General features: G+C 43.0%; 1 protein-coding gene across 7 annotated transcripts in view; it reads right to left on the bottom strand.

Moving 5' to 3' along the window:
• SCUBE2 (signal peptide, CUB domain and EGF like domain containing 2) overlaps window positions 1-25,845 on the bottom strand; it is a 95,020-nt gene that overhangs the window by 8,227 nt on the left and 60,948 nt on the right. For 5 of the 7 annotated variants that reach the window (XM_060261754.1, XM_060261753.1, XM_060261755.1 and 2 more), the window contains 4 exons: window positions 19,283-19,453; window positions 14,444-14,611; window positions 13,784-13,945; window positions 2,076-2,273 (listed from right to left, as the gene is read on the bottom strand). In XM_060261754.1, coding sequence (XP_060117737.1) covers window positions 2,076-2,273; window positions 13,784-13,945; window positions 14,444-14,611; window positions 19,283-19,453 — 699 coding nt within the window. The remainder of the gene's footprint in view (window positions 1-2,075; window positions 2,274-13,783; window positions 13,946-14,443; window positions 14,612-19,282; window positions 19,454-25,845) is intronic. The other 2 variants (XM_060261757.1, XM_060261756.1) reach the window with 1 other exon arrangement.

Here is a 25,845-nt window from a genome sequence, read left to right as displayed (position 1 = left end):
CAATGGTAAACCACCTCTGAATATTTCTTGCCTTGAAAACACTATGGGGTCAGCTGTGACCTGACAGTTAAAAAAAAATGACAGCACTGGATCCATGAGCAACTACCCAATTTTGTCTATGACCTGTTATCGACAAAATATTTTGCTGACACCCCCAAAAAAGTATAACATTTCTCACACATTACTGACAAAGCGTTGTTGTTTTATCTGTATGTGAAAATTGAAAATGTGTTATTGGTTTTAAACATAACATTTCACTTTTAAAAGCCCAAGAAACAAAAAAGGAAATACGTTTTTGCATAAGGTATCTTTGGAAATGCAAGTTCTGCACAAAACACAGCTCAGCCACCTATGCAACAAACTGAGCTAATAAAAAGCCAGCTCACTGAACAAGATGGTCATAAGACTGTAAAGAATCCATGCTCATGCACACATCCCTTTACTCAATTGAACAGTCTAACCTCAGTGCACAGCCCAAGTGGAATTCTGATTGCAACACAGACAGTATTGTCCCATTCTGTACACACACAAAAATATTAAACTTTTGGTGCCATTAATGGTGACTGGCAAAACTGAGGGATGGGCATGACTCAGCAGAACAAAGCTGGGAGATTCCAGCTTTTCAGCCTAAACATATACCATTAATAGTCCAATCAATTAGCAATTCTTATTCCAAATAGGCAAAAAACCTCCACAGCTGTTGGAACAGGCAATGTCTGGAGCAAAAAGAAGAAAAGAAGACCCTGTAGGGGGCAGCAACAAGTCCATTAGATAGATACTGAGGTCAGCACCTTCTCTCAGTGGGAGAAAGGCATTCCTTGTCTGTCTCCAGATTGCTACCCTTAGGGTAATATCCAGCTTCTTCACTGAAAAATCATACTTAGTCTCTTTCTCTCTGTCACCTAGTGATGTAGTCAGGACATTATCTCTGGGCGTTTTCGCACTGACCTTAATCGGCAGCGACGTCCCTCTTCACCGCGCAGGATCTGCGCGGATTTCGCACCAATTGCTGAGGAGCACCCGGAAGAACCGCAAAGTCCCGCAGCTTTTGCGGCGCAAATGGAAACCACCAAAACCCGGCTTCCATTTGCGCCTCAAAAGCCGCGGGACTTTGCGGCTCTTCCGGGTGCTCCACAGCAATTGGTGCGAAATCCGCGCAGATCCTGCGCGGTGAAGAGGGACGTCGCTGCCGATTAAGGTCAGTGCGAAAACGCCCTCTGTCTCTCCTCTTTACCATCAAGTATGTTAGCTCCTGAATAGAGCTTTATCTACACTTTAATCAGGTTGTGCACCTTTGCTGTGATAATTACTCTGCCAACAACACCTGCATAAGGGAAAATGTCTGCACCACAGAAAGAGGTAACAACCAAAAATTGTGCAGTCACAGCTAGTTCATGTACATTAGCCTCACAACAGTACTGTGCCAGCTATGGCTAACATCCAGTTTGCTAGTTACAGACCTGGATTCTGTCAAAGAAAGCTGGGGATGTCAGATGAGGGAGCTGCCCCTCAACACCTTAGTAAGCCTCTTTTATGTATGCATTCTGTCCTTCTAGGCAGAAGGAAAAAAGTACAAGAAAGCTGTTGCTACTATAGTCTATACCCTGGTATCTCTTAAGCTGGCGTAACAGTGGTAGCAAGAAGCTGGCTGGCTGGAAGACGGCCCAGACCCATAAAACCAGAGCACTCAAAAGTTGCTGCTCTGAAGACACTGCACCCTTGGATCCACAAGGGCTAAGATAGAAGAGGTCTTATGGCATCAACAACCAGGACAGCGTATGACCTGTAGCTGTAGCGGGTAATTGGCAAACCAACACATCATGAGAGGTGGTGGTTAGGAGGGGAGTAAATAAAGAAAAGGAGAATTTCTTTGTCTCACCCTGAATCATTGTGCCCCCCCCCCCATTTTACTCTGAAATACAGTATAATCTTTTATCCATGATAACTGAAACCACTGCCAAATCTGTAGTCACATGAAGTCTGCTACTTTTTAGGGCTAGATTTCAAACAACTGGCTTTGACTCAGGCAGAACATACAGTTTCCTTCATTCTGTACAAGGTTTACATTAACTTACAGCTTTTTCTCATCACAAGATAGTCCCCACATTCATCTTCTATTGGCAAAAATATTTCTGGAACCACAATCAGGATACGCCGTTTTGGAGGTGGATTTATCATCCAGGTACACTCAGTATTTGCAGGGTAATTTCCAGGATAGTTTGGGGATTCAATGTATCCAGTAAATTCCCCAAGCTCACCACCACAGTGCCTATCTGAAAAAGAAATATATCACCCATAGCAAGAGAAAACAGGAAAAGAAATATCCAAGTCACATCACGAGTACCAAATCCCAGCTTCCTAAAATCATATTAATAGGTAGTCACTTCACATAGCTCATAAAGAAAGAAAAAGTATCTATGCAAAGTACAGTTTTTCCTGTTGACATTAATAGTAACTGTGTAGAAATGCCCTCCACCCTAGAACTCACCCCAATATTTCAGTTACTATGACTATACTCTGTCCATGAGCAGGAGCTCAACTGTAAACTAAAAGCTGGCAGAAAAGAGGAGGTTGAAAGAAAGAGCCATTAAGCTCCAAGAAAATGGCATTCAGATGTTAATGACTTTAGCCAAAGCAGGACAATGTTTCACCACCCCATACCCTGTTTGTCTCAAAAGGGGCAAGTCACCTAGACTCCTGAAGATGGGATGGTTACAGCGACAGATCAAAAACTCTTCTTTTGGGACAGGAAGGGACACACTGGGCGTTTTCACACAGGGCTTACCCCGGAGCGACGTCCCTCTTCACCGCGCAGCGTCTGCACGGATTTCGCACCAACTGCTCCGCAGAGCCACGAAGAGCCGCGGCTTTTGCGTCGCAAATGTAAACTGGTTTTTGGCGGTTTACATTTGCGACGCAAAAGCCGCAGCACTTGCAGCTCTTCCTGGTTCCGCGGAGCAGTTGGTGCGAAATCCGCGCAGACGCTGCATGGTGAAGAGGGACGTCGTTCCAGGGTAAGCCCTGTGCGAAAACGCCCTGTGTCATCCCAAAATAGAAGGGAGAAAGACAGAGGTTATTTGAACTCAGGACACAAGGAAGAAGAACTTGTAGCTTCAAGCTTCTGACTAAGGAGGCACAGGCACAAGCCATGAAGAACTAAGCTTTTAACTCAGAACTCCATCTTGTCCATGCAGCAAGAGACAATAGAGAGACAGAGAAGTCCAAATCTTATTTTATTTATTTAATTATTTGTAATTTATATCCCGCCCTTCCCACCAAGTGGCTCAAATCTTGAGAACTAAGGTAAACATGAACTTTAAGCTATGGCATCTTGCAGTTAAAGATGTCCTGTCCTAAATAAATGTTGCTTAGGATAAGTTCTGAGTGTATGGAAAAGAGACTGCATTTTCCCGTTTTCTTTATGGCCTTGATCAGCTTGAATGCTTAAACAGAACATGTGTATTCTTTTTATGAATTTATTAAATGTTCTAACATTTTGAATGCTCTGTGGAAAAACACTATGCCTATTCAGTCTTGCTATCTGAAGTTCTATTAACAGGGAGGAGCAGCAAGTAAGCTTGCCATCCCTGAAGCATAGTAGCTTGAAATTCCTGGAGTGTGACAGTTCACTCATGGTAGCTTGGTGTGGCAATAGGTGAAGCCTCTAATGGCAAGGCAGGTACAGAGTGCTAGACGTGAGTCTCTGTTTAGCAGGAGATTCTTTCAGCATCATTGGTAGCAGAAGGGTTGCCCAGTTAGTTTCTGGCACCCTCAGGTAGCAAGGGGAGCTGAGACTTTGGATCACTGCAGTGGGGGGGGGGGTCTTCCAACCTCCCAGGAGCCAACCAGAAGGAAAAGAAGGGGCTTGTGAGTGTTTTTCTTCACAGTAACTGAAGCCACCAACACATGCTGGATTAAGCTTCACAGTATTTTTGAGTAGGAGAAAAACAGTCTTATTGAAATTGGTCAATTATAAAACATTGCAGAAGTTAGACACCTTGTCAGTTCAACACACGTGTACACTCCCACCCATTACTGGAGATTCCAGACAAACACTGTCTCTGTTGCCAAGTGATTGAGAATGCTCTTCATATGGTTATAGTGTCTCACAAAAAAGTTGGGGAGGTAACAGGAATCAGGTAAGAGTCTGAGGTGTCCTGAACAGGCAGGATATCCCAGGAATATGTCTAGGTACCTTTAAGATGCGACAGTGAGCAGAAAAAAAGCTATGTGCTATTTAACCCTTTTCCCTTTGTCAGAGAGCTGGCCGAAGAATCCTCTGCTCCCCTAACAAGGCCTGCCATGTTCTCCCGTTAATTCATGATGTCAAGAGTCATCTCCTCTGTATTCCTCTTGTCATGTTTTGTACCATACCCAATTTGCTGAGTGCATCTCGCGTTGCTCATCCTTGCTGTGTGCTTATCTTGGGAACGTATTAAGTAAGCTCTTTCCACCAACTTCAAGGTCAGACGCCGGGGGGAAGCGTAGATTAGACACCTGGACGCTAAACTAGAGGTGGACTCCAAAAGAGGGTGGGAGGGGGTCCCACCAAAACCCTGGCTCCCGCTTTTTGCTTTGCCGCACTTGCAATTGAATTGTAACGGTTGGGGCGAGGGGTTAAAAGAAGAGTCCCTGGGCTAAGACGTCATTCTTAGCAAAGATGCTGTACTGCCATATGATGCTTATGGAATAAACTGCTGAATTACTGGATTGTGTTATTCCTTGACTCGAGGTCCTGACATATTGCTAAGACTCACCTACTACCTTAGCTGCCTATCCATCCCCGAAAATGTTGGGAGAAGAAAAGGACAATGCTAAGGAAGAACTGACTAAACCAGCAGAAGAACCGAAAGCAGAGGGATCAAAATTAGTTCCCACCTCTGTTATGGTCAGGAAAAAGGAGTGGGGTGCCAGGGGTCTCCGGGAGAGTATTATCGGAGACACATATGGTCAGACGCCGGGGGGAAGTGTAGATTAGAAACCTGGACGCTAAACTAGGGGTGGACTCCAAAGGAGGGTGGGAGGGGGTCCCGCCAAAACCCTTTTTGCTTTGCCGCACTTGCAATTGAATTGTGACAGTTGGGGCGGGGGGTTAAAAGGAGAGTCCCTGGGCTAGGACATGAGTCTTAGCAAAGATGCTGTACTGCCTTATGATGCTTATGGAAAAAACTGCTGAATTATTGGACTGTGTTATTCCTTGACTCGAGGTCCTGACACATGATTGCCATACAAATATACAGCTTGCCCATAGTGATACCTCTGACTTATTTTGTTACAAAACATTGTTTCGGGTAAAAATTTACAGAAACTCCCCCCCCCCACCCGTCACTCTATAACAAAGAGCATCTATTACAGGGGTGCACAATCTTTTTTTGGAATTCTAACACAGCATGGTGGGTGTAGCCACAGGAAGTAAAACCAGGCACAAAATGGCTATTGCAGCTTTCTTTCAATCACTCAAACAAATTTTGAGTCCAGTGGCATCTTTAAGACCAACAAAAATTTATTCAAGAAAGTGTGCCTGCACATGAAAGTTTATACCTTGAATAAACTTCTGTTAGTCTTAAAGGTGCCACTGGACTAAAACATTTTCAGTCACTTGGTAAAGATCCTTGTGCTGTGGAGGCAGCTTCTACCAAAGCAACATTTTTAAAAATCTATGCAGCCAGTCAGAAGCCTTGCTGGAAAAAAAGGCCCACTCAGCCCCACCCACTTTCTAAAAACACTTGGTGGATGCAGGAAAGGTGTCAGCAGGTACCACAGCATCCACAGGAACTGCACTGGGGACCCCTGATCTTTTGCAAAGCTTCTCCTCTTTTCAGCTTCACTCAAAACATGCTGCACTATAGGCTTTCCTTGAAACAAAACCCAGATTGCTTACCTGTAATTTAGGACCAGGTCACCACATTACAGATGTTGTCAAGCAATGCAACACCTAGGAATGCTGCAGAGGTTGAAACAGCTCTGGTTGAGTGAGCCCACAGGAGAGTAGGCAAAGGTTGATGTGCCAGTTCATAGCAAAGGGAAACTGCAGATATTTAGCTAGTCTTTCAGAAGAAACCTTGAGTCTTGTTTAGGCTTTCCACAGGCCATGAAAAGGTGTGCATCCTTATGAGAGGAATGCATCCAAGAAAGGTAAGAGGAGTGTGTTCTGTGGACATCTAGAGAATGCAAGGCCTGCTGACTGTCATCAGATGGTGTAGGGAAGAAAGTCGGCAACATGGTGGGTTGAGACATGTGGAAAGAAGACACCACCTTAGGCAGAAAAGCAGGATCAAGTCACAGGACCACTGTCTTTGAGGAAGGTGATGTAAGGCACTTCAGCACGAAATGCACAGATATCACTCAATTGCTTAGCAGACATAATGGCCACCAGGAAGGCTGTCTTCCATGAAAGAAGGGGTGATGTGGCTGCTGCCATGGGCTAAAAAGACTTCCTCATTAAATGTGTGAGTACCGAGGAGAGACTCCATTCCGGCACCATAAGCTTAATGGGTGGGTGGAGTCACAGCATGCCTTTAAAAAATGTTCTTGAGACATCATGAGGGAAAAAGGGGTTTTCCTTCGATTGGATTGTGGAATGTGGAGATGGTGGCCAAGTGTACCTTGAAAGATGAAAAACCTAGGCCTGATTCTTGGAGGCAAACCAAGCATGACAGCACATCAGCTAAGGGAGCAGACTGAGGATCCAGGTTTTTGTCAGTAGTGTAGGAAAAAAATTGCTTCCATTTGGCCACATAGGTCCAGCAGGTAGCCAGCTTTCTCACATTCAACAGGATTCTCTGTGTGAAGACTAAAGACAGGACTGCCAAGCTGTCAAATGAAAGAAGGTTGGGTTGTGATGGAGGGCCAATCCTTGTTGATGAAAATGCAAATCTTCTATATTTGGTAGATTAATAAAGTTACTGCATGACAGTTGCAGGAGATGACTGCAGGGCTGTCTCAGTCACCAAGGTGTAAGGAGGATGCAGTGGATCCTGTCACTGATGATCTTTCACAGAACCAATGGGATGAGTGGCAGGGACAGGAAGCTGTAAAATAGGGATCCTGTACAATTGTGAAGAAAGGCGTCTCTTTGCGAGCCTTGGGCTGCCTGTCCTCTGCTGAAGAATGTATTGCAGTTCATGTTTTCCAAGTTTGGATACATCCATGTCTAGGAGGCTGAATGTCCTGAATATTGGATGAGATATCGTGGGTTGATAGACCATTCGTGTTTGTTCAGTGACTGCCTGCTGAGTAGATTAGCTTGTACATTCTGAACACCTGGAATGTGGACCACTGAGAGGGTAATGTTCTGGGCTATGCACCAGTGCCACAAGTTTTGAACAAGTCTGCAGAGGGTCAAGAAGTCCATGCCACCTTGTCTGGCTACACTGTTAGCTACCTGAATTATATGAGACCATACAGCTGGCAGGAAGGACCAAAGTGCTAAGTGGACTGCTAGGAGCTCAAGGCAGCTGATGTGGAGATGGAGGTGATGCTTGGACCAATGAAAGACCATTGCAGTGGCCTCCCACCCCCACCACAAGATATATATCAAGATGACAAGCTCTGGTTGTGGTAGCTGAAAAGGTATACCTGTGAAAGGTTGTCTGCTTGAGACCACCATCAGAGAGTGGTTAGGATGGATGCAGGAACAAGCAATGGTGTTGTCAAAAGTTGTCGGTGGATTGAAAAGTTCCAGAGAAACCAAAGTTGAAGTGGGCGCAGCAGTTGTAGAAGCCATGAGACCCAACAAATGCATGACAGACCTCGCAAACTGGTTCAGCTGGGTCTGAAAATGACAAGCCAATTGTTGGATGGTAGAGAGTCTGTCCTGTGGGAGATACGCCTGCTGATGGATTGTGTGGATCTGTGCACTGATGAATTGAATAACTTCAGTTGCTTTCAGGGAGGACTTTATGAGGTTTACATGGAGGCCCAGGTTTGCAAGGATACAAAGAGTAAGAACAAGGTCAGCTTCCAGACATACAGATGGGGAGACCAGTGGCTTGTTGTCTGTGTACAGATAAATAATAACCCCTCAAAGACACAGAGCAGCAGCTAACACTGCCATGATCTTTGTGAACACATGTGAGGCTGTGAACAGACTGAAAGAAAGGACCCAATATTGGAAGTGGAGATTTCCTACTGTGAAGCGCAGGAACCAACGATGTTGTGGTCGGATTTTTATATGAAAGTATGCATCTGGTGAGAATTGCTTGGAGTGTGATCATGTGGAATTGTGTGACAACATACTGATTCAGGTCCTGTAGATCCATTATTGGGCACTTCCCATCATAGCATTTGGGAACTATGAAGTAGCAGGAGTAGAAGCCTTGGTGATGACCTGGAGGGACTTCTTTGATGGCTCCTTTGCTCAGTAGAATTTGAACCTCTTCCATGAGGACGGTGGACTGGAAAGCTGGCACGAAGTGAGGTGTTGGGGGAAGTGAAATGCACTCGATGGTGTACCCCACCCAAATGATGGTAAGGACATAGGAGTCCTTGGTGATGGTATTCCACATGGGATAGAAAGGAAAACGACGACGAAGATGATTATGATGATGATATTGGATTTATATCCTGCCCTCCACTCAGAGTCTCAAAGTGGCTCACAATCTCCTTTATCTTCCTCCCCCACAACAGACACCCTGTGAGGTGGGTGGGGCTGAGAGGACTCTCACAGCAGCTGCCCTTTCAAGGACAACCTCTGCCAGAGCTATGGCTGACCCTAGGCCATTCCAGCAGGTGCAAGTGGAGTAGTGGGGAATCAAACCCGGTTCTCCCAGATAAGAGTCTGCACACTTAACCACTACACCAAACTGGCTCTCTCCCTCAAGCCTCATGCCTATGGGTGGGGTGAACAGAGATGGTAGGGAAATCTCCCTGAGGAGAAGACAGTCAAAGAGACTACTTAGCAGACTCTGGGGGATGTTTTTCAGACTGTTGTTTGGTCTTGGAAAGATTGGGCTGCTCTGGTGGCAGAGGTTTCCTTTCCCAAGAATCTGAGTGATGCTGAGGGCAGTGCAAAGACGGTCTCCATTGCTTGGGTTTCATATATTTCTGGGTGTTGAATTGAGAGTATCATCAATTGAGGATAGAAAGAGGCCTTCCCCATAGAAGGGGAGATCTTCCACCTTCATTTTCGTCTGTGAGAGCAATGAGGTAGAGCATAGCCAGGTATGCTGGCATAGCGTTATGGCTTAGCAAACACCTTGGAAGATGTTTGACAGCATGTTTGAGGCTATTACTTTGTTGTTTTGCGATCCTGGAGATTTCAGAGACACTGGTGGTGGCCTGTTACTGGTCTGGTGCTTGGAGTTTTGCAATTAGTGGTGTAAATTGATTAGTTAGGTAGAAGGAATAGGCAAATAGGTAGGAAAGGTAGTTGTAGATTTTAGCTGTCAAAAATGTCAATATATGCACCTTCCTGGCAAGGGTGTCAAGTTTCTTCCCTTCACAGTCCAGTGGGGCCAACTGACAAGACTGTTTGGAAGAGTATGATAACGGATTTGGGGGCTGGGTGAGAGAAGAGGAATGTGGCATCAGCTTGCTGAACTTTATATAATGCCTCAAACAGCTTTGACATAGGTGGGGTTGAGGCTGGTTTCTCCCATGTCTCGAGACCTTCCAGGGGCATCAGTAAAATTGGGAGGACTGCACCAGGGGGAACATCAGACTGGACTAATTTATGCACAATATCCATCACTTTCGGTGTTTCAAAGGTCATCTGAATCTATAAAGCTGCAACCATTTGATGGATGAGTTCCAAGTATGCCTTGGAACCATCTGATGGAGATAAAAGATCCCTGCAGGGTCACCTCTGATTCCAGAGAGGTATGGAGCAGGTCCTTTGACTTGGAACAGGAGTTGTCCGAAGTGATCTCAGAAGGCTCTGGAGATATGTCTATTTTGTACATAAGGACCAGAGCCTGAGGAGTGAACTGAGGTGGCTAGGTTGTGGTTAGTGTTGAAGGTGGCATCAATGTCGAGTCCATATGTGGGCGGGTCAGCACAGGATCGAGAATGGTTGCACACAGGGTCAGTCGAAGTATGGTGTCAGGAAGAGTGGAGCTCAGATGACAGATAGCTGTAATTCTATACATGCCTGTCTTTGGATCCACAGGAATAAGAGAGGTGATGAGAGTGTCTTGAAACTGAACAGTCCCCAAGTGCAATAATATTTGAAATGACCTCAGGTCTGGGCATAGTAATGAGGAGGTGTTCTGGAACTCGAGCCCAACTGCTTCAATAGCAAGGGGATCTGTAATGACAGTCATAGCATTCAGCAGTAGAACAGGTCAAGCTCCAGAATTGGGATTGACAATGTGAAAGGCGAAAGTCAGAATCATCGTGGCGTGATCAGTGTAATTTGGCCCAGTAACGCTTGACAGTATGCTGGCTGTCAGTATCAGGGCACATCAGAGGTGTGGAATGCACTGATGAAGACCAAGGGGTATAAGGATGACATCTTGGTCCTGGTGGAAGAGGGTCTGTTGGGTCATTTTCGTCTGTGAGAGCAATGAGGTAGAGCATAGCCAGGTATGCTGGCATAGCGTTATGGCTTAGCAAACACCTTGGAAGATGTTTGACAGCATGTTTGAGGCTATTACTTTGTTGTTTTGCGATCCTGGAGATTTCAGAGACACTGGTGGTGGCCTGTTACTGGTCTGGTGCTTGGAGTTTTGCAATTAGTGGTGTAAATTGATTAGTTAGGTAGAAGGAATAGGCAAATAGGTAGGAAAGGTAGTTGTAGATTTTAGCTGTCAAAAATGTCAATATATGCACCTTCCTGGCAAGGGTGTCAAGTTTCTTCCCTTCACAGTCCAGTGGGGCCAACTGACAAGACTGTTTGGAAGAGTATGATAACGGATTTGGGGGCTGGGTGAGAGAAGAGGAATGTGGCATCAGCTTGCTGAACTTTATATAATGCCTCAAACAGTTTTGACATAGGTGGGGTTGAGGCTGGTTTCTCCCATGTCTCGAGACCTTCCAGGGGCATCAGTAAAATTGGGAGGACTGCACCAGGGGGAACATCAGACTGGACTAATTTATGCACAATATCCATCACTTTCGGTGTTTCAAAGGTCATCTGAATCTATAAAGCTGCAACCATTTGATGGATGAGTTCCAAGTATGCCTTGGAACCATCTGATGGAGATAAAAGATCCCTGCAGGGTCACCTCTGATTCCAGAGAGGTATGGAGCAGGTCCTTTGACTTGGAACAGGAGTTGTCCGAAGTGATCTCAGAAGGCTCTGGAGATATGTCTATTTTGTACATAAGGACCAGAGCCTGAGGAGTGAACTGAGGTGGCTAGGTTGTGGTTAGTGTTGAAGGTGGCATCAATGTCGAGTCCATATGTGGGCGGGTCAGCACAGGATCGAGAATGGTTGCACACAGGGTCAGTCGAAGTATGGTGTCAGGAAGAGTGGAGCTCAGATGACAGATAGCTGTAATTCTATACATGCCTGTCTTTGGATCCACAGGAATAAGAGAGGTGATGAGAGTGTCTTGAAACTGAACAGTCCCCAAGTGCAATAATATTTGAAATGACCTCAGGTCTGGGCATAGTAATGAGGAGGTGTTCTGGAACTTGAGCCCAACTGCTTCAATAGCAAGGGGATCTGTAATGACAGTCATAGCATTCAGCAGTAGAACAGGTCAAGCTCCAGAATTGGGATTGACAATGTGAAAGGCGAAAGTCAGAATCATCGTGGCGTGATCAGTGTAATTTGGCCCAGTAATGCTTGACAGTATGCTGGCTGTCAGTATCAGGGCACATCAGAGGTGTGGAATGCACTGATGAAGACCAAGGGGTATAAGGATGACATCTTGGTCCTGGTGGAAGAGGGTCTGTTGGTGGTGGAGTCGGTGCTGCTAAGAATGGAGATTGTGGTTCTTGAGTTGACAATGAAGGAGTGGAAGGGCCCAAACCAATGGACTGAATTCTTGGCACTGAAGCCGAAATGCCTGAAATGACCAGAGGCACAATCTAAGTGGTCAACGGCACTTGAGTTGACTTAGGTTTCTTGTGGCTATGGCCACAATGAAAGAGTTGGAGGAGCATTTAGATGATTTGTCGGTCTTCTTCAGTACCGAGGGCATCGATACAACCCAGTCAGTACCAATACGTCCTTTCAAGCTCCCAACAATGTAGAGAGCACAGGCCAAGATACTGACAGCCACCATACTATCAAGTGGTGCCAAGGCCAATTTAAAGAAGAAGAAGATGATGATGATATTGGATTTATATCCCGCCCTCCACTCCGAAGAGTCTCAGAGCGGCTCACAATCTCCTTTACCTTCCTCCCCCACAACAGACACCCTGTGAGGTGGGTGGGGCTGGAGAGGGCTCTCACAGCAGCTGCCCTTTCAAGGACAACCTCTGCCAGAGCTATGGCTGACCCAAGGCCATGCTAGCAGGTGCAAGTGGAGGAGTGGGGAATCAAACCCGGTTCTCCCAGATAAGAGTCCGCACACTTAACCACTACACCAAACTTGCTCTCCAAGTTAAAGAGATAGCTGTGGAGTTTAAGAGCACAATTACAATGGGCTTGCTTAGTGAATTTTGCACAATGTGGGCAAGATTCCACCTGGTGTCACTCTCTGAGGCAGAAAAGGCAGAGCTGGTGTCCACCAAGACAAGGGGAATTAGCCCCACAGGAATGACACTTTTTGAAGATGTCTGTTCCTCTCATCTCTCAACTCCTGAGACTTCCAAAGGAGAAAGGGGGAGATGAAGGGGGAAAGCGTGAAAACTCACAAAAACCACATATGAAATGACTAACGAAGGGACTTCTTTTTTTGATGGAGGAGAAACAATGAAGACAAGAATAATGGGAAAGTAATAATGATGAGGAGACGAAGGATCTATGAAGAGACAAATGGAAATCTGGCTTGGGCAGCGGTTGGAAAGGAATTGAGCAGGATGCACCGCCTACTTAGGTCTGGGCATTCACAGAGCATGCCTATTCCCCAAGGCCTGAGAAGAAAGCATATCAAAATGGCTGAAGACAGCTCTTCATTCTCTAATATCAGGTTTGGCCATGTGTGGGACTGTAGAGAAGCCAAGAAGGAGATCAAAGGTGATTCCCTTGAGCAAAGCCAGGTGCTTTGGACTACTAAGGAACAAAGGTCAGTAACTGAACACCAAACCTCATATTATTGCAGCCTATTGTAATTTTACTTGGACATTGCCTGAAATGTGTACTGGAGAGATTTCTGATTCACACAGAGCGGCTTCCAAGTGATTGTGATCTCAATATAGTCTTATTCCCATCATCAATCTTCCTATTTACAGGAAGTTGTGTAGTTGTAAGGGGCTAGTAATGTGGTTAATCCCCATGTTACTACTGCTCCCCCAAATGGGTTGCTGATGTTCCCCCCAAGCAAGCCGACAAAATTTCCTTTATACAGTTACTACCAGAGAAGCACAAGGTAAGAGACATAGAACAGCATTAATGAGGTTTTAAGATACCTTTTGGCTATGTTCAAGCAAACCTAGCTACACTGACCTCCAAATACTGCAACACATAAAATATATTATTACATTTTAATCCCACTTCCTGCAAGGAGCTCGAGACAGTGTATGTGGCACACACATTCCCTTTTACAACAATCCCGTGAGGTAGTTCAGGCTGGAGATAGTGGCTGGCTCAACTAAACTTGGAGGTCAAGTTAAGATTTGAACATGGGGCCTCCCCAAGTCACAATACTGTACTGGCTTTTCACAGTTTTCATTGTTCTGACAGATAATTTACAGAGGCCCTTTAATTTCAGTGTGATTTTGATGAATTTACCTTTGCACTGTGTTACATTTGTTGAACCATCATAATCAGTGGTGGTATTCCCAGGGCACGCAATACAGTAATTTTGTCCAAACTCAGGCTGGTATGTTCCAACTGGGCAGCGGATGCATCGGTGAGTTGTAGTGTTGTAGAAGTGACCAGGTGAGCACTGCACTGTAGAAAATAAGCAAGTGGCATGGTAACATAGTGTTATACATATAGTACATATGACATGATTTAATGTAATGTTTCATTTGAAGGCCATTTCATCACTTATGAATTACACATTCATATATAAATCACACCTACTTAGAAAGCACACCACCATGTATGATGAATGTGTGTATGATCACCTTTGCCTTTTGTACCCTTAGAATCTCATTGATTCATGAATCCTGAGCAACAGAAATTTATTTCTTATTTCATGTGATTACCACCATTTCTATACAAACTTTGGAAATGCATCACATTGAAGAACCTTTCAAACAATATGAAAGTGGTAAAACTGGGAGGTGTGTATTTATCAGTCTGGTGATATGGAACAGCACAGGGAGCCTGGATCCCCAACCTTAATACTGATGTGAGATTTGTTATTAAGAGTTACGACTGAACCAAACACAACTGAATAGTTTCTGGTGCACTCCCACTGAATCAACATACATAATTTTTTACCTTTTGTTTCACAGTCCTGAAACACTGTTGCACTGGTATGTTTTGTCATTAGACCTCCTCCACAGGTAAAGCAAGATGTCCGTCCTGGCTCTGGCTGGTATGCTCCAGGAGGACACAGAAGACAGGGCTTAAATCCATCAGAAGAATACTCACCAGGTGAGCACTGTCCTACAGGGAAAACATAGACATAACAGACATCAACTTTATGACTATACTATAACGTATTGGGATATCAGTTGATAGAAAAGTTGTGTCATCAAAAATTACTTCAAAAGAAGAAAAATGAGTGGCTGACATAATCTTCATTAATATCCTGCATAAAATAAAGTTCTGCATTTTTAATATGTTGCATCCCAGACTGGTGGGAGTTGGCAATTAGAACAAGCATCTGAATGATTCAGGCAGGTCAAGTAAAAGTGCTAAGACACGAATCTAGTCTACTGGAAGGATTTACCTATGGTACAAAGAGCCTCGTTCAATTACCCTCTCCCTATAGTACACACAATCAGGCACCATACAAGGCTGTGAAAGGCATGCCCTCCCTATCCCCACCTACCTGGACCCTCCATGCAGACAAGAAGCTGACTGAAGAGAGAAGGGAGGGCTCTCACAGGGGCCTCCCGTTCTTCATAAGAGTCTTGCATGGAGAGTGCCCAGGTGGGAAGCAGGCTGGGCTCTCTTATGCCCTGTGGCGTTCTTCCATATTTGGGCGCAGTGGCCTGGACTGATTATTTGAGCTAATGTGCCATTATGCCATCTGTCAAGCATTATTACTGTTCATTCTCCATTAACTCCAGCAGATATTATGTGGTAATCCCACTCATATCCTACTGAATGAACAGCAGATGCATGAAATCAGTGCTTGCTTGATTGCCCTCCTTATCATCATTACAGCATAACATTCCAAGAGCAGAAACTGTGCACTGTGGATTTTAAAACAAATGGAGAGATTCAGTCCTAGACTTAAATGACTGACAATATAAGAATAATTAACTTCTAGTACTTCAATATCATCTCCCTGGCTCCTCCTGAACCGCTTTGGTGTGTATATGCTGCACAAACAGAGCTAAACTACTGGAACTGATTATATATATATATATATATATATATATATATATATATATATATATATATATATATATATATATATATATATATATATATATATATATATATATATATATATATATATATATATATATATATATATATATCTGTCTCCGGAAGATTCTTTATGTAAATCTCCAAGTAATCTGTCTCCCAAATTTGCAGCAAACTGATTGCAATGACAGGCCAAATGATTAAACGGTTTCTGCTACACACAGGATTACTTCTGCAGCTGTTTAGCTATGCTGTGAAGTTCTGCCCTTTTAAAGAGCTGTTAAAACTGTTAGTTTTGGTTTATAGCTTCAATAAATCAGTCCACTGAATGGTTGTTTTTGTTAGGGGGGTTAAATTGGCCTTGGCTTCATTTCAGGTTATTTAAGTTAGCAGCAAACAGAGCATTAACTGGTCATGATCAGGGATAAGGAATTTTGTTTACAGCTAATGAACTGAATTTAATAGCGACTGCTTCCTGAGCTTATGAATAAAGCACTGCTATGGTGCTGTATGGGCTCACTGCAGCAAGGGAAGGAAGAAAAAAACATTTAAAACACTGGTCTACAGGTCACAGCAGAAGAGGCATGAAGAAGAGGCATTATGGTTACAAGGCTTTCTTTTAGTACTGATACATGACATTAGCATGTCAGAATGACAAAATTGGAATGATAGTTTCTATTTAACATGAATGATCTATAGATGTGAACAGGTTTATAATTTTATCCACAAGGCTATTAACCAGTTTTTGGTGTTTGGCACCTTTGGAAAGCTCCTGGCTGTATGTATATGCATATTTTACCAGCCCCAAGTACATACGAAATAAGAACTTCCTTCCTGTCTATTCTCTACATATTCTCTAAAAACAAGACTTCAAGGGAACCACAGCCTACTACCATAGCATAAATAATTTAGAAAATCTCTAACCAGTACATTCTCCACTGTGACCAATCACACCACATATATTCTCTTCCCACCACAAACTAATAGATAATTTTGCTCTGCTCCCACATATATTGAATAAACCTCCAACCAGAGATGACCTTATAGTCAACTGTACAATACAACTTAAATGCGACACAACAGATCATTGACTAGATTTCTCAGAATCCATCAGAAAGCAGGTTAAAATTTTAAACATTTAAGACTGGAAACAGAGCACCAGAACAGAAGAGATTACCTCCCCCTGCCAGGTGTGTATCAGTAGGGTAGAGCAGGGGTGGCCAAGGGTAGCTCTCCAGATGTTTTTTGCCTACAACTCCCATCTGCCCCAGTCATTGGCCATACTGGCTGGGGCTGATGGGAGTTGTAGGCAAAAAACATCTGGAGAGCTACCCTTGGCCACCCCTGGGGTAGAGGATTTCTACTAGGGAAGCAATGTGAGACAGAAATGCTGAACAAAACCCAGCCTACACACCACAGCCCTGAACTAAAATTCTTACTATCCTATGACTTTCAAATGAAAGACGCTGGAAGATCTGATCACAAACCTCATATACCTGATCTAGTTGTGATCATAGTCAAAAATGCAGAAAAAGGTGACTCAGTTTTCCAAACAAATTGCCACACATTTTCGATACATTCCATTTCCCCCAATTCATCTTTAGAACCAGACAAACAAGTTTCACAAATTTCTGAAATTCTACTCTTCGGCCTCCTAAATTCAGTATGATGTTTTCCCACAAGATAATTTGAATATAATTAGAACATGGGCATTCTGTGTTCGCTTGCATTGATGAAGATACTCTGGTAGTTTATAAACTGCTAATTTCCCCATGTATGCATGTTCCAACATACTCCTTCTTTACGTCAAAATATTATCAAAAGTTATGTTTAAATGAAATTGTTCTGGCTCTCTTCATTGAAATGTATCTTGAGAAACCTACAGAAGCACAGCTGTAAAGCATAATATAGACTGATAGCAAGCAAACAATCTATACTCTTTCAAAGGTCTATCAGCATATCCTTTGTTATCCCTAGGATGCTTGTCTATCCACACAAACATCAAGGCCAACTTTTCAAACCCCTATAGAACTTTACAGGAGGGATATGCTTGGAGACTTTGAAAAAGAAACAGGAACTCCGGCAAAATATATACAAATATAAGCTATTCTGCCAGTCTGATCTGACCCAATCTTGCTACCTTCCCTATATTTCCTCATCTAGGAGCATGTTCTTAGCATAAAAAACCCAATCCGGTAGACAAGCTGACCATATGCCCCAGATTTTTAGTGAGGGAATTTTAAAACTCACAGATCATTAGCTGTATTATTAATAATCCAGATTTTTTTACATTGTATCCTAAATGACAAAAAGAACATCATGAGCTCATAATGATATTTAAGTTCTTTCTTTCTGCCATGCAATCTCCACCTGTATTCTGGTAGTCAAGATCCATGACACTGAGCCACATGGTATATCTGAATTAGAAGCTTTACAAGCATTTCTATAGCATCCATCACAAGGTAAAGTCATATGATTAGAGATAATGCAGTAGTTGATTAAAAGTTTGCAATGTGGTAACTACAGAGTTTAATACTACCAAACCCATCCTTTCGCATAATTCTGAAAGGTTACAGAAAAGCCGTCTGTCTCTACTCCAGAGTGTCTTATTTTTTAAACTTGCACTCCCATTTGTCTTGAGATGAATTACACTGGTCTATTTGTACATGGTATATACCTCCTCATGAATGAATAATACAAATGTGTCTGCACTAGGGATGTGCATAAACTGGGGAAAATGGTGGTTCATTTTGTTTCATGATTCATTTGATTTTTGACCTGGTTTGTGTTTTGTTGGTTTGTTTGGTTCAGGAGATGTAAAACTCACTAGGAGTCTTCAGCAGGCTCTCCTCAACCCACCCTCCAAGTTTGATGAAGATTAGATTTGGAATGTCCAAGTAATAGCCCCCCAAAGCAGGTGTCCCCAGGAAAGTTCAGCTTCAGCTATCACAACTTTGTGCTGCAGAATGGGAGCTCTGTGATTGGCATACAGCCAGTCAAGCTGCTATTGGTGTTTCTAGGGCTCCCAGAAGTCCACCCCCAACATTGCTTTGAATTGATTGAATTAGAGCCAGGTTGTCTGGGAAAATGAAATGCAAAAATGAACCAAACGAAGAATCAAGGTCTGGACTGGTTCAGAACGAACCTCAGATTGGCCTGATTCATGCATGCATCGCTATCCGTGGTTTGGTTCATGCCCGTATCTAGTCTGCACTGCAATGAAAATATATGCCCAATGTCAGTTGTCTCAGATGGTTGGAGAAGGATGTGTTATGTCTATGAAAGTTTCTTTGTTGTTTAAGCTCTATCTTCAGTTCACAAATCTATCAGTGAATTAAAAAAAGACAAAAGAAAGCCACATGACAAAAATCACAATTATACTAGCTGAGAACTTTGTCTCCTTATTCTGTTGATAATCTGAAATAGCACTGATCTCCATGTTTCATTGCCGAAAACAATGGGAATATAAATACCTGTACTAAAGAGGAATGCACATTACCATCTACTCCTAACCTGCTTACACATGCAGTGTAGACACAATACAGATTGATGTAAGTATGATGGAGCAGTAATTAAGGAAATGGCTAAATACCACCATTCCATTTTTAAAAAATTATCCAACTGTTTTCAAGCAAGGATGAGGTTTCCAAAGACTAAGCTCCTGGGTCCTTTCAAAGTGTATGAAGGAAGGAGAGGCAACACCATTTCTGTGGCTCTGGAGGGTGGTCAAATCCTTACCTCCACATTCATATATAGTGCGAGCTCCAGCTGGTTTTTGGCTCCCTGGGTTCTGAGGAATTGGGCAAGGTTCACAAGTTATTTGACCTTCATGGTCTTGGTAAGTTCCATTAGGACATAAAATGCAACCTTCTTGCTCCCCATCATAATATGTTCCAACACTGCAGCTAGCTAACAACAGAAGACATAGCAGTCAGTCACACTAAACCAATGGCTGAAAATCATGCAGCTTGAAGACTTGTACCCATGTGAGCTTGCTTGCACTACAATAAAAGATTATTAACTCATAAAAGTACCACTTCTATGCCTGTTCATACATATGTTGTGGAGCACAGTTCTGTACAGTCTCACCATATAAGCGTTCCACAACTTGAGAGGATACCAAAATTCATAGAACTGAGCCCCAAGAGAAATTTTGCTCATGGTCCATGTCAGAATGCATTGGGAAAGACAGGTTACTAACCCTGGGCACCTTTTGCTTTTTCTGCAAATGAAATTATTACCATGGGAGAAATTCAGCTTCAGTGAAAGACACTTGACCCTGTTCACCAGCTTTCTGTTTCTGGAGCACTGTGGCTGGGATTTTTTAAAAGCTGATCTGATCTATAGAAGGCTTGAACTAGATGATCTTTCTCCCATCTCAGTTTGTAGTATAACAAACCTCAGTGATAATGCATGCTTTATATCTATAAGATCCTGATTCCTGACACCTCCAGTTAAAAGCTCTCTGGTAGCAGGACAGGACAGTAGGGCATTATTTTAGCCACCCTGAATTGGAGAAATCTGGCATACAAACAATAAAGAGGTGAGTAGGAGACAGCACAGAGATAGTCCAGATACAGAGGACTGGACTTGGAGGACCAACATGTTGACTCACTACAATACTTTTTCCTGTGTTCAATTCTACCACTTGATAATTCAGTGAAAGAAGCTGATGGTAACCAATTACACTCCTGAGTATTCACACACTCAGATATACCATAGTAAAAAGTACTGTAATAAAGTAGAGGGGGAAAACACAGTATCACAGAACATGGAAAGGGAGAAATTGTTCCAATAAAATTATCCCATCAGCACATCAATTACATTTGCTGAATAGCATCCAAGCAAAATGTTTCAGATTCCTCCTGACTTGTTTGCCTGGTTGTTCTTTGTTGAAGCTGGTGTTGAACTGCTTTCATTCTGCTAAGTGGATGCTTATTCTACAGAGCTAATTCACTGCAGCTTTGGTTCTTGCAGTTGAGCTTTTTTATTTTTGAAATTGCCAGTTATACCTTTTAGGCAGTATTCCTGGTATAATAGTACTAACAAGTTCAAACAGAAAAATTATGGAGGCATATTTCCACTGGCAACAGCAAACAAATGGTGAAGCAGATTCACTATCAGAATAAAAAAAATAGAAGTGCACAGTAACACTTGAATGTGAAGTCCCAACTCAAATGTAACATTCCTTTTAACTAAGTTCTTTTTAAAAAGAGAGGCTATGGCAGATGAGAGCAGAACTGTAGTTGTAAAAATGTAATAAATGGCCTAATAATACTACTCTGTTAACTGATGTTGGCAGAAACATAATTTCATGATTTTTCCCCATTTAAACCAATTAATGCTATAACATTATGCCACCAGGAATTTTGCCCAATGACAGGAACAGTATAATAGCATCAATTACAATTTTTAAAAACAATCTTAAAAAATTGTAACCATAGCAAGTAGTTTGGTCAGACTGACAACATACAAGAGGCAGTAGTGTAACTATATGAAATGGAAGCAGATTTGTCTTTTGTTGTTCAGTCGCACAGTCAAGTCCGACTCTTTGCGACCCCATGGATGTTTGGACACATCCAAATCATTTGCCAATCTACTCCCTTCTCCTAATCAGTGAGGAGGACATGAGCTGAACTAGAGGGTGCTTCAACATCTTTGTTTAAAAAATGGATAAACTAGATTTAGCTAGATTGTTCCATTTTTACTAGTGAATCCATAAAAACAGGCTGCTTACCTGTGACTGCTGTTATTCAAGGGTTTATCTGAGCAATCACACTGAATGGCTTTGTGTCTATGCAGAGCTAAGATTTGGAAAATTCTAGAACTAGCTTTTAGGGAAACATGAAAATCTCCTTTCCTCAGATATGCTGCTTCAGACCATACCTAAAAGGGGAGGAGTTGTGCTTTCCAAAATGTAAAAACTATGACAAAAGACGTTAAAGACATGCAAGGCTTTTTTTGAGCAGGAGCACAGGAATGCAGGTCCAGCTGACTTGGTGTCAGGGGTTTGGCCCAATATGCAAATAAGTTCCTGTTGGACTTTTCCTACACTTTAAAAAGCCTTGAGGAAATGCACAGATTACAGCCCTTTTTGCACTTACTATTCAGAATGGGAAGGAAATCATTATTGTGTCGCCAGGGAGCAATCCGGTACAGGGATGGGAGTTTCAGACAAGTGATTTTCTTTCCAGTAGGGTTCCAACTCTGAAGCAAGCCATTTCACACAGTTCTGCTTTTCTCTCACTTCTGGGAGCGCTGGCGGTTTCCACACCCTTTCTTTGCCAGCCAGCATGCAATCTCTACAATTTTTTAAAACATTCGGCTAAGAGTACTATAGTGCTGTAACGAAGCATCAAAACAGTGCAACAGCACCGCCATTGAGATGTCTGGACCTCATTGAGATGCCTGAGATAGTGCTGTTGGTAACAAGCAGGGCTCATTTTGTAGCAGGAGCTCCTTTGCATATTAGGCCACACACCCCTGATGTAACCAATCTTCCAAGAGCTTACAGTAGGCCCTGTAAGAAGAGCCCTGTAAGCTCTTGGAGGATTGGCTACATCAAGGGTGTGTGGCCTAATATGCAAAGGAGCTCCTGATACAGAATGAGCCCTGGTAACAAGTACCTCATTGGATACACAGTTCAAGTGGGAGATCAGGGCACCAGACAATGGTCTGCCAACTGTTGCTAGCCCTTCCATGATTCCTAGGGATGCCTGCAGAGCTTCTTGGATTCTATCAACTCCCCATAATGCTAGGAGGTCCAGAATCTCATGCTCCTTCCAAGCTACACCCCTTGACCCATTCATCCTCCTTGCAATTCCTGACAAACCACTCACCAACCTATTGAGCCAGACAAACCACTCACCAACAACCCACAGAAATCTGTGGCTCCCCCCCCCCCCCCGACATTTATACCTGCTCCAGCTTGGCACAAGTCATTTTCCAGCCAATACCTTCTGGTCACAGATGGGTGCACATCAGGCTGGGTTAGTAACATTTTTTATTTTATTATATTTATATCCCACCCTCCCGATGGGCTCACCAATCACTGATGGTCTGATCTCCCACCTAAACTTGCTGTCCTATGAGCAACTTCTCTCCAGGTGGCAACAGCCCCCCCCCCCCATATATGTATGCTTCAGACTCACCTAGAAACCCATCATTTCCCTTGACTCACATGAGGGCATGGAAGGGTTAGCAACAGCTGACAGACCAATGCCTGGTACCCTGATCTCCCACTTGAACTGTTTATCCAATGAGGTACTTGTTACCGTGTCAACAGCAGCGATCTCAGGCATCTCAGTGGAGCCCAGGCATCCCAACGGTGGTGTTGTTGCACTGTTTTGATGCTTTGTTACAGTGCTATAGCACTCGTAACCCAACGTTCCAAAAAAAAAAAAATTGTGGAGATTGTGTGCTGGCCAGCAAAAAAAAGGGTGCAATGACTGTTGGCACTCCCGGGGAGCAGTATGGGGCATTTTTCGTAGCCTGCCATAGCAATTCAGAGGAAGTGTTAAAAATCACATGGAAGCAGTCTACAATAACAACGCCTCAGGCATGCCTCACTACCAGGACACTTCTGGGATATTCTGAAAAGGTTAAAGTGCTCTGGTAGCAGCCAGTTACTATAATGAAATGACAGAAGAAACCAGTTATTGAGGAGTAACTGGCCAGGTGTCAGACAAGTATACTTAGGCTGCGCAAAAAAGTTCTATTATTATTAAAAGCCTGCTTTTATTACTTTTTTTGTTTGTGCATCACACTGATGGGTATACGCTAGTAAGCTGACCTACCTGGAAGTGGGTATGTGTACTTCAGGGAAAGAAGGACAGGTCAGCTAAACAATGCATCTGCTCTGGCTCCAACATTTAGGATGCAGTGCCTCATAAAGGCAGAAGGCCAGATGCTGATGGCTCCTTGGCAGGGCTCAGGGAGAGGAATCCCTCTGTTGAAGGTGGATGGACATGCCACTCTGGTGGAGTGAGCCTGAACTGTCCCTGGAAGTGGCCTATCAGCAGAAAACTCTCTTAGGCATATGCAGTCTGTGACTGCATTTCTGACATGGAAGTTTCACACCTAATAGCTATCTCTAGACACTTCCAAATCATAACTTTGTGCAGGTGCAAAGTCCATCAGCATGGTATACAGAGATCACATAGTAGTAACAACTATTTATTATTTTGAAGAAGTAAAAGTTTATCCCAAGATGGTAAAAATAAAACATTTATTTGAACAAACCATGGTTCATATATGACTGAATTGGAAAAGATACTGAAATCTTATGCCTCCTACCCCTAAATAAAGGCTACGTATTCCTGATGACGTTTTAAGAGCACTATCCTTCCAGATTACTGATCCCCAGTCAGATATTCACAGATCTTTTCAAGAATATGACACATTTCCCTGCACCCTCTTTTAAAATGAGTGCTTTATTCACTGCTTATTAAATGTGACACACTACAAATGACTCAGATCTATTTAGAGCAATCTTTAAGATCAATGTTTGTTTGCAGCAATTGTCCTCTTATGGATGTGCCCAGTGCCCCTAAAACCAATGACTGCACAAGTGTGCTTTAGCATACTACTTCATACAATAAGCAAGCCATAATTTTTCTTTAAGCAGAAATCCTAAATAAAAGTATCAGGGGGTCAATTTTTTCTGTAAAAATATTGACTTGAATGAAGCTAAGAAGTGAATTAGTTACATCACACAAACTGCTAGGTGTCTTACAGTACACAAGATGTGTCTGCTTTCAAACACAGACCAAAGACTTGAAAATAATGACACTACAACATCAAGGACTCAGCAACCTTTCTTCACTTGTTCTTTCTTTCTTTGCAACCTGCTTGTTTTCCTTTCAAATGAGCTAAAGAACCAATTGCCTTCTGCAGACTTCATTCCTGTAACCACCGTCTTTGTTTGTCTTCAACGACCATTAAAATCCTATTCTAAACTCTCACGCAGCTGTTTGGGGGGAAAAAAGCAAAAGCTATTCTGATGCAAAAGAAAGAGAGAGTGAAAGAGGCACTCACAAGGAGCCAGGATTAGTAGTTATAAAGACAGTTAAAACCTCTTTCCTTCTATTCATCACTTTAAGCCTTTGAGTTTTTGATGCTATGGACAAACACTATAGTGTCTCAGTGTCTAAGAAGGTGAACCTCATAAAAGAGGTCGTGATCCACAACTAACCATTCCCTTAAAAACCATGCCCTGACTTCATTAAAAGAGCCATGAAATGATGGAAACTTATTTCTAAGCAGTTCTCTGTATTGTTTTTAAGATCTTTTTGTTTTGTTTTTAACTGGTTCACAGACTGTGGTCATATGAAGAATAGATGTGCATTAAGTCTTAAGTCCATTATCCCTGGAACTGTGGGTTGGCAGAATAGATAGCTATTTATCTATGGTTTGGGGAAAAATTCCACCCTGGCATGTCTTTCAAAATCTTTTCTAAGTAAAGAGCAATACCCCCCTCCCAAAAAACCCCAAAACACCACAGTTGTAATACATATAGAACAGCTGCATGACCAGTAGTTCTAGCAAAGAGCTGCATGTATGTTTCATTTTTAAAATTCCCCTGCTTTCATTTCAGAACCTAAGGGTCAAGTCCGCATTTTTGCTTGCTGAAAAGTTGCTTTATATACTAACAGTGTAATTATATTGGAGGACCAATTCATGCTGTCACATTGCAGATATGAAGAAGAGTTTATTTTTATACCTCACTTTTCTCTACCTTAAGGAGTCTCAAAGCAGCTTACAATCTTCTTCCCTTCCTTAGGGCTTGGTGCCCTGAGAAACTAAAAAGTGTGAATGGGAGACATGCTTGCAAATAAACATTTGGTAAATGCCAGGAAGAATGTATGTTCAACCAGGAATGATAAAAGATCCATACCTTTACTTATCATATTATGGTCTTCATCAGGAGGCACACAGGGTGGGGTCAGACAGGCAGGTTGCTGCAGCAGGATCTCACCTTTTTAAACGGCACTTGATTTTGTGCCACCTTCTGTTGATCAGAAGGCCGATAAGCTGGCATCAAGGCAGAACAGGCCCATGCTTGGCCGTTCACATTGTTAATGTGCTACAAACACGGACCCATGGGGAATGGGTTTTTTTAAGGTCCCACTGGGCGTGTGCAGGTGTGGACACGCGCTCCTTGAAATGAGTGGTCACACCATTCATGTGTTTCCATGGCATGATGGGGCACTCAGATGGCCAGAAACCTGCCATGGAAGTGCTTCCCTGGGGAAGCTACCTGATTTCTCACAGTGGCTATTTAATCCATCTGAGAGATTTTG

Source organism: Heteronotia binoei, chromosome 21, assembly GCF_032191835.1.
Source record: "Heteronotia binoei isolate CCM8104 ecotype False Entrance Well chromosome 21, APGP_CSIRO_Hbin_v1, whole genome shotgun sequence".
Taxonomy (NCBI): domain Eukaryota; kingdom Metazoa; phylum Chordata; class Lepidosauria; order Squamata; family Gekkonidae; genus Heteronotia; species Heteronotia binoei.
This window is presented reverse-complemented; position numbering and strand designations above follow the sequence as displayed.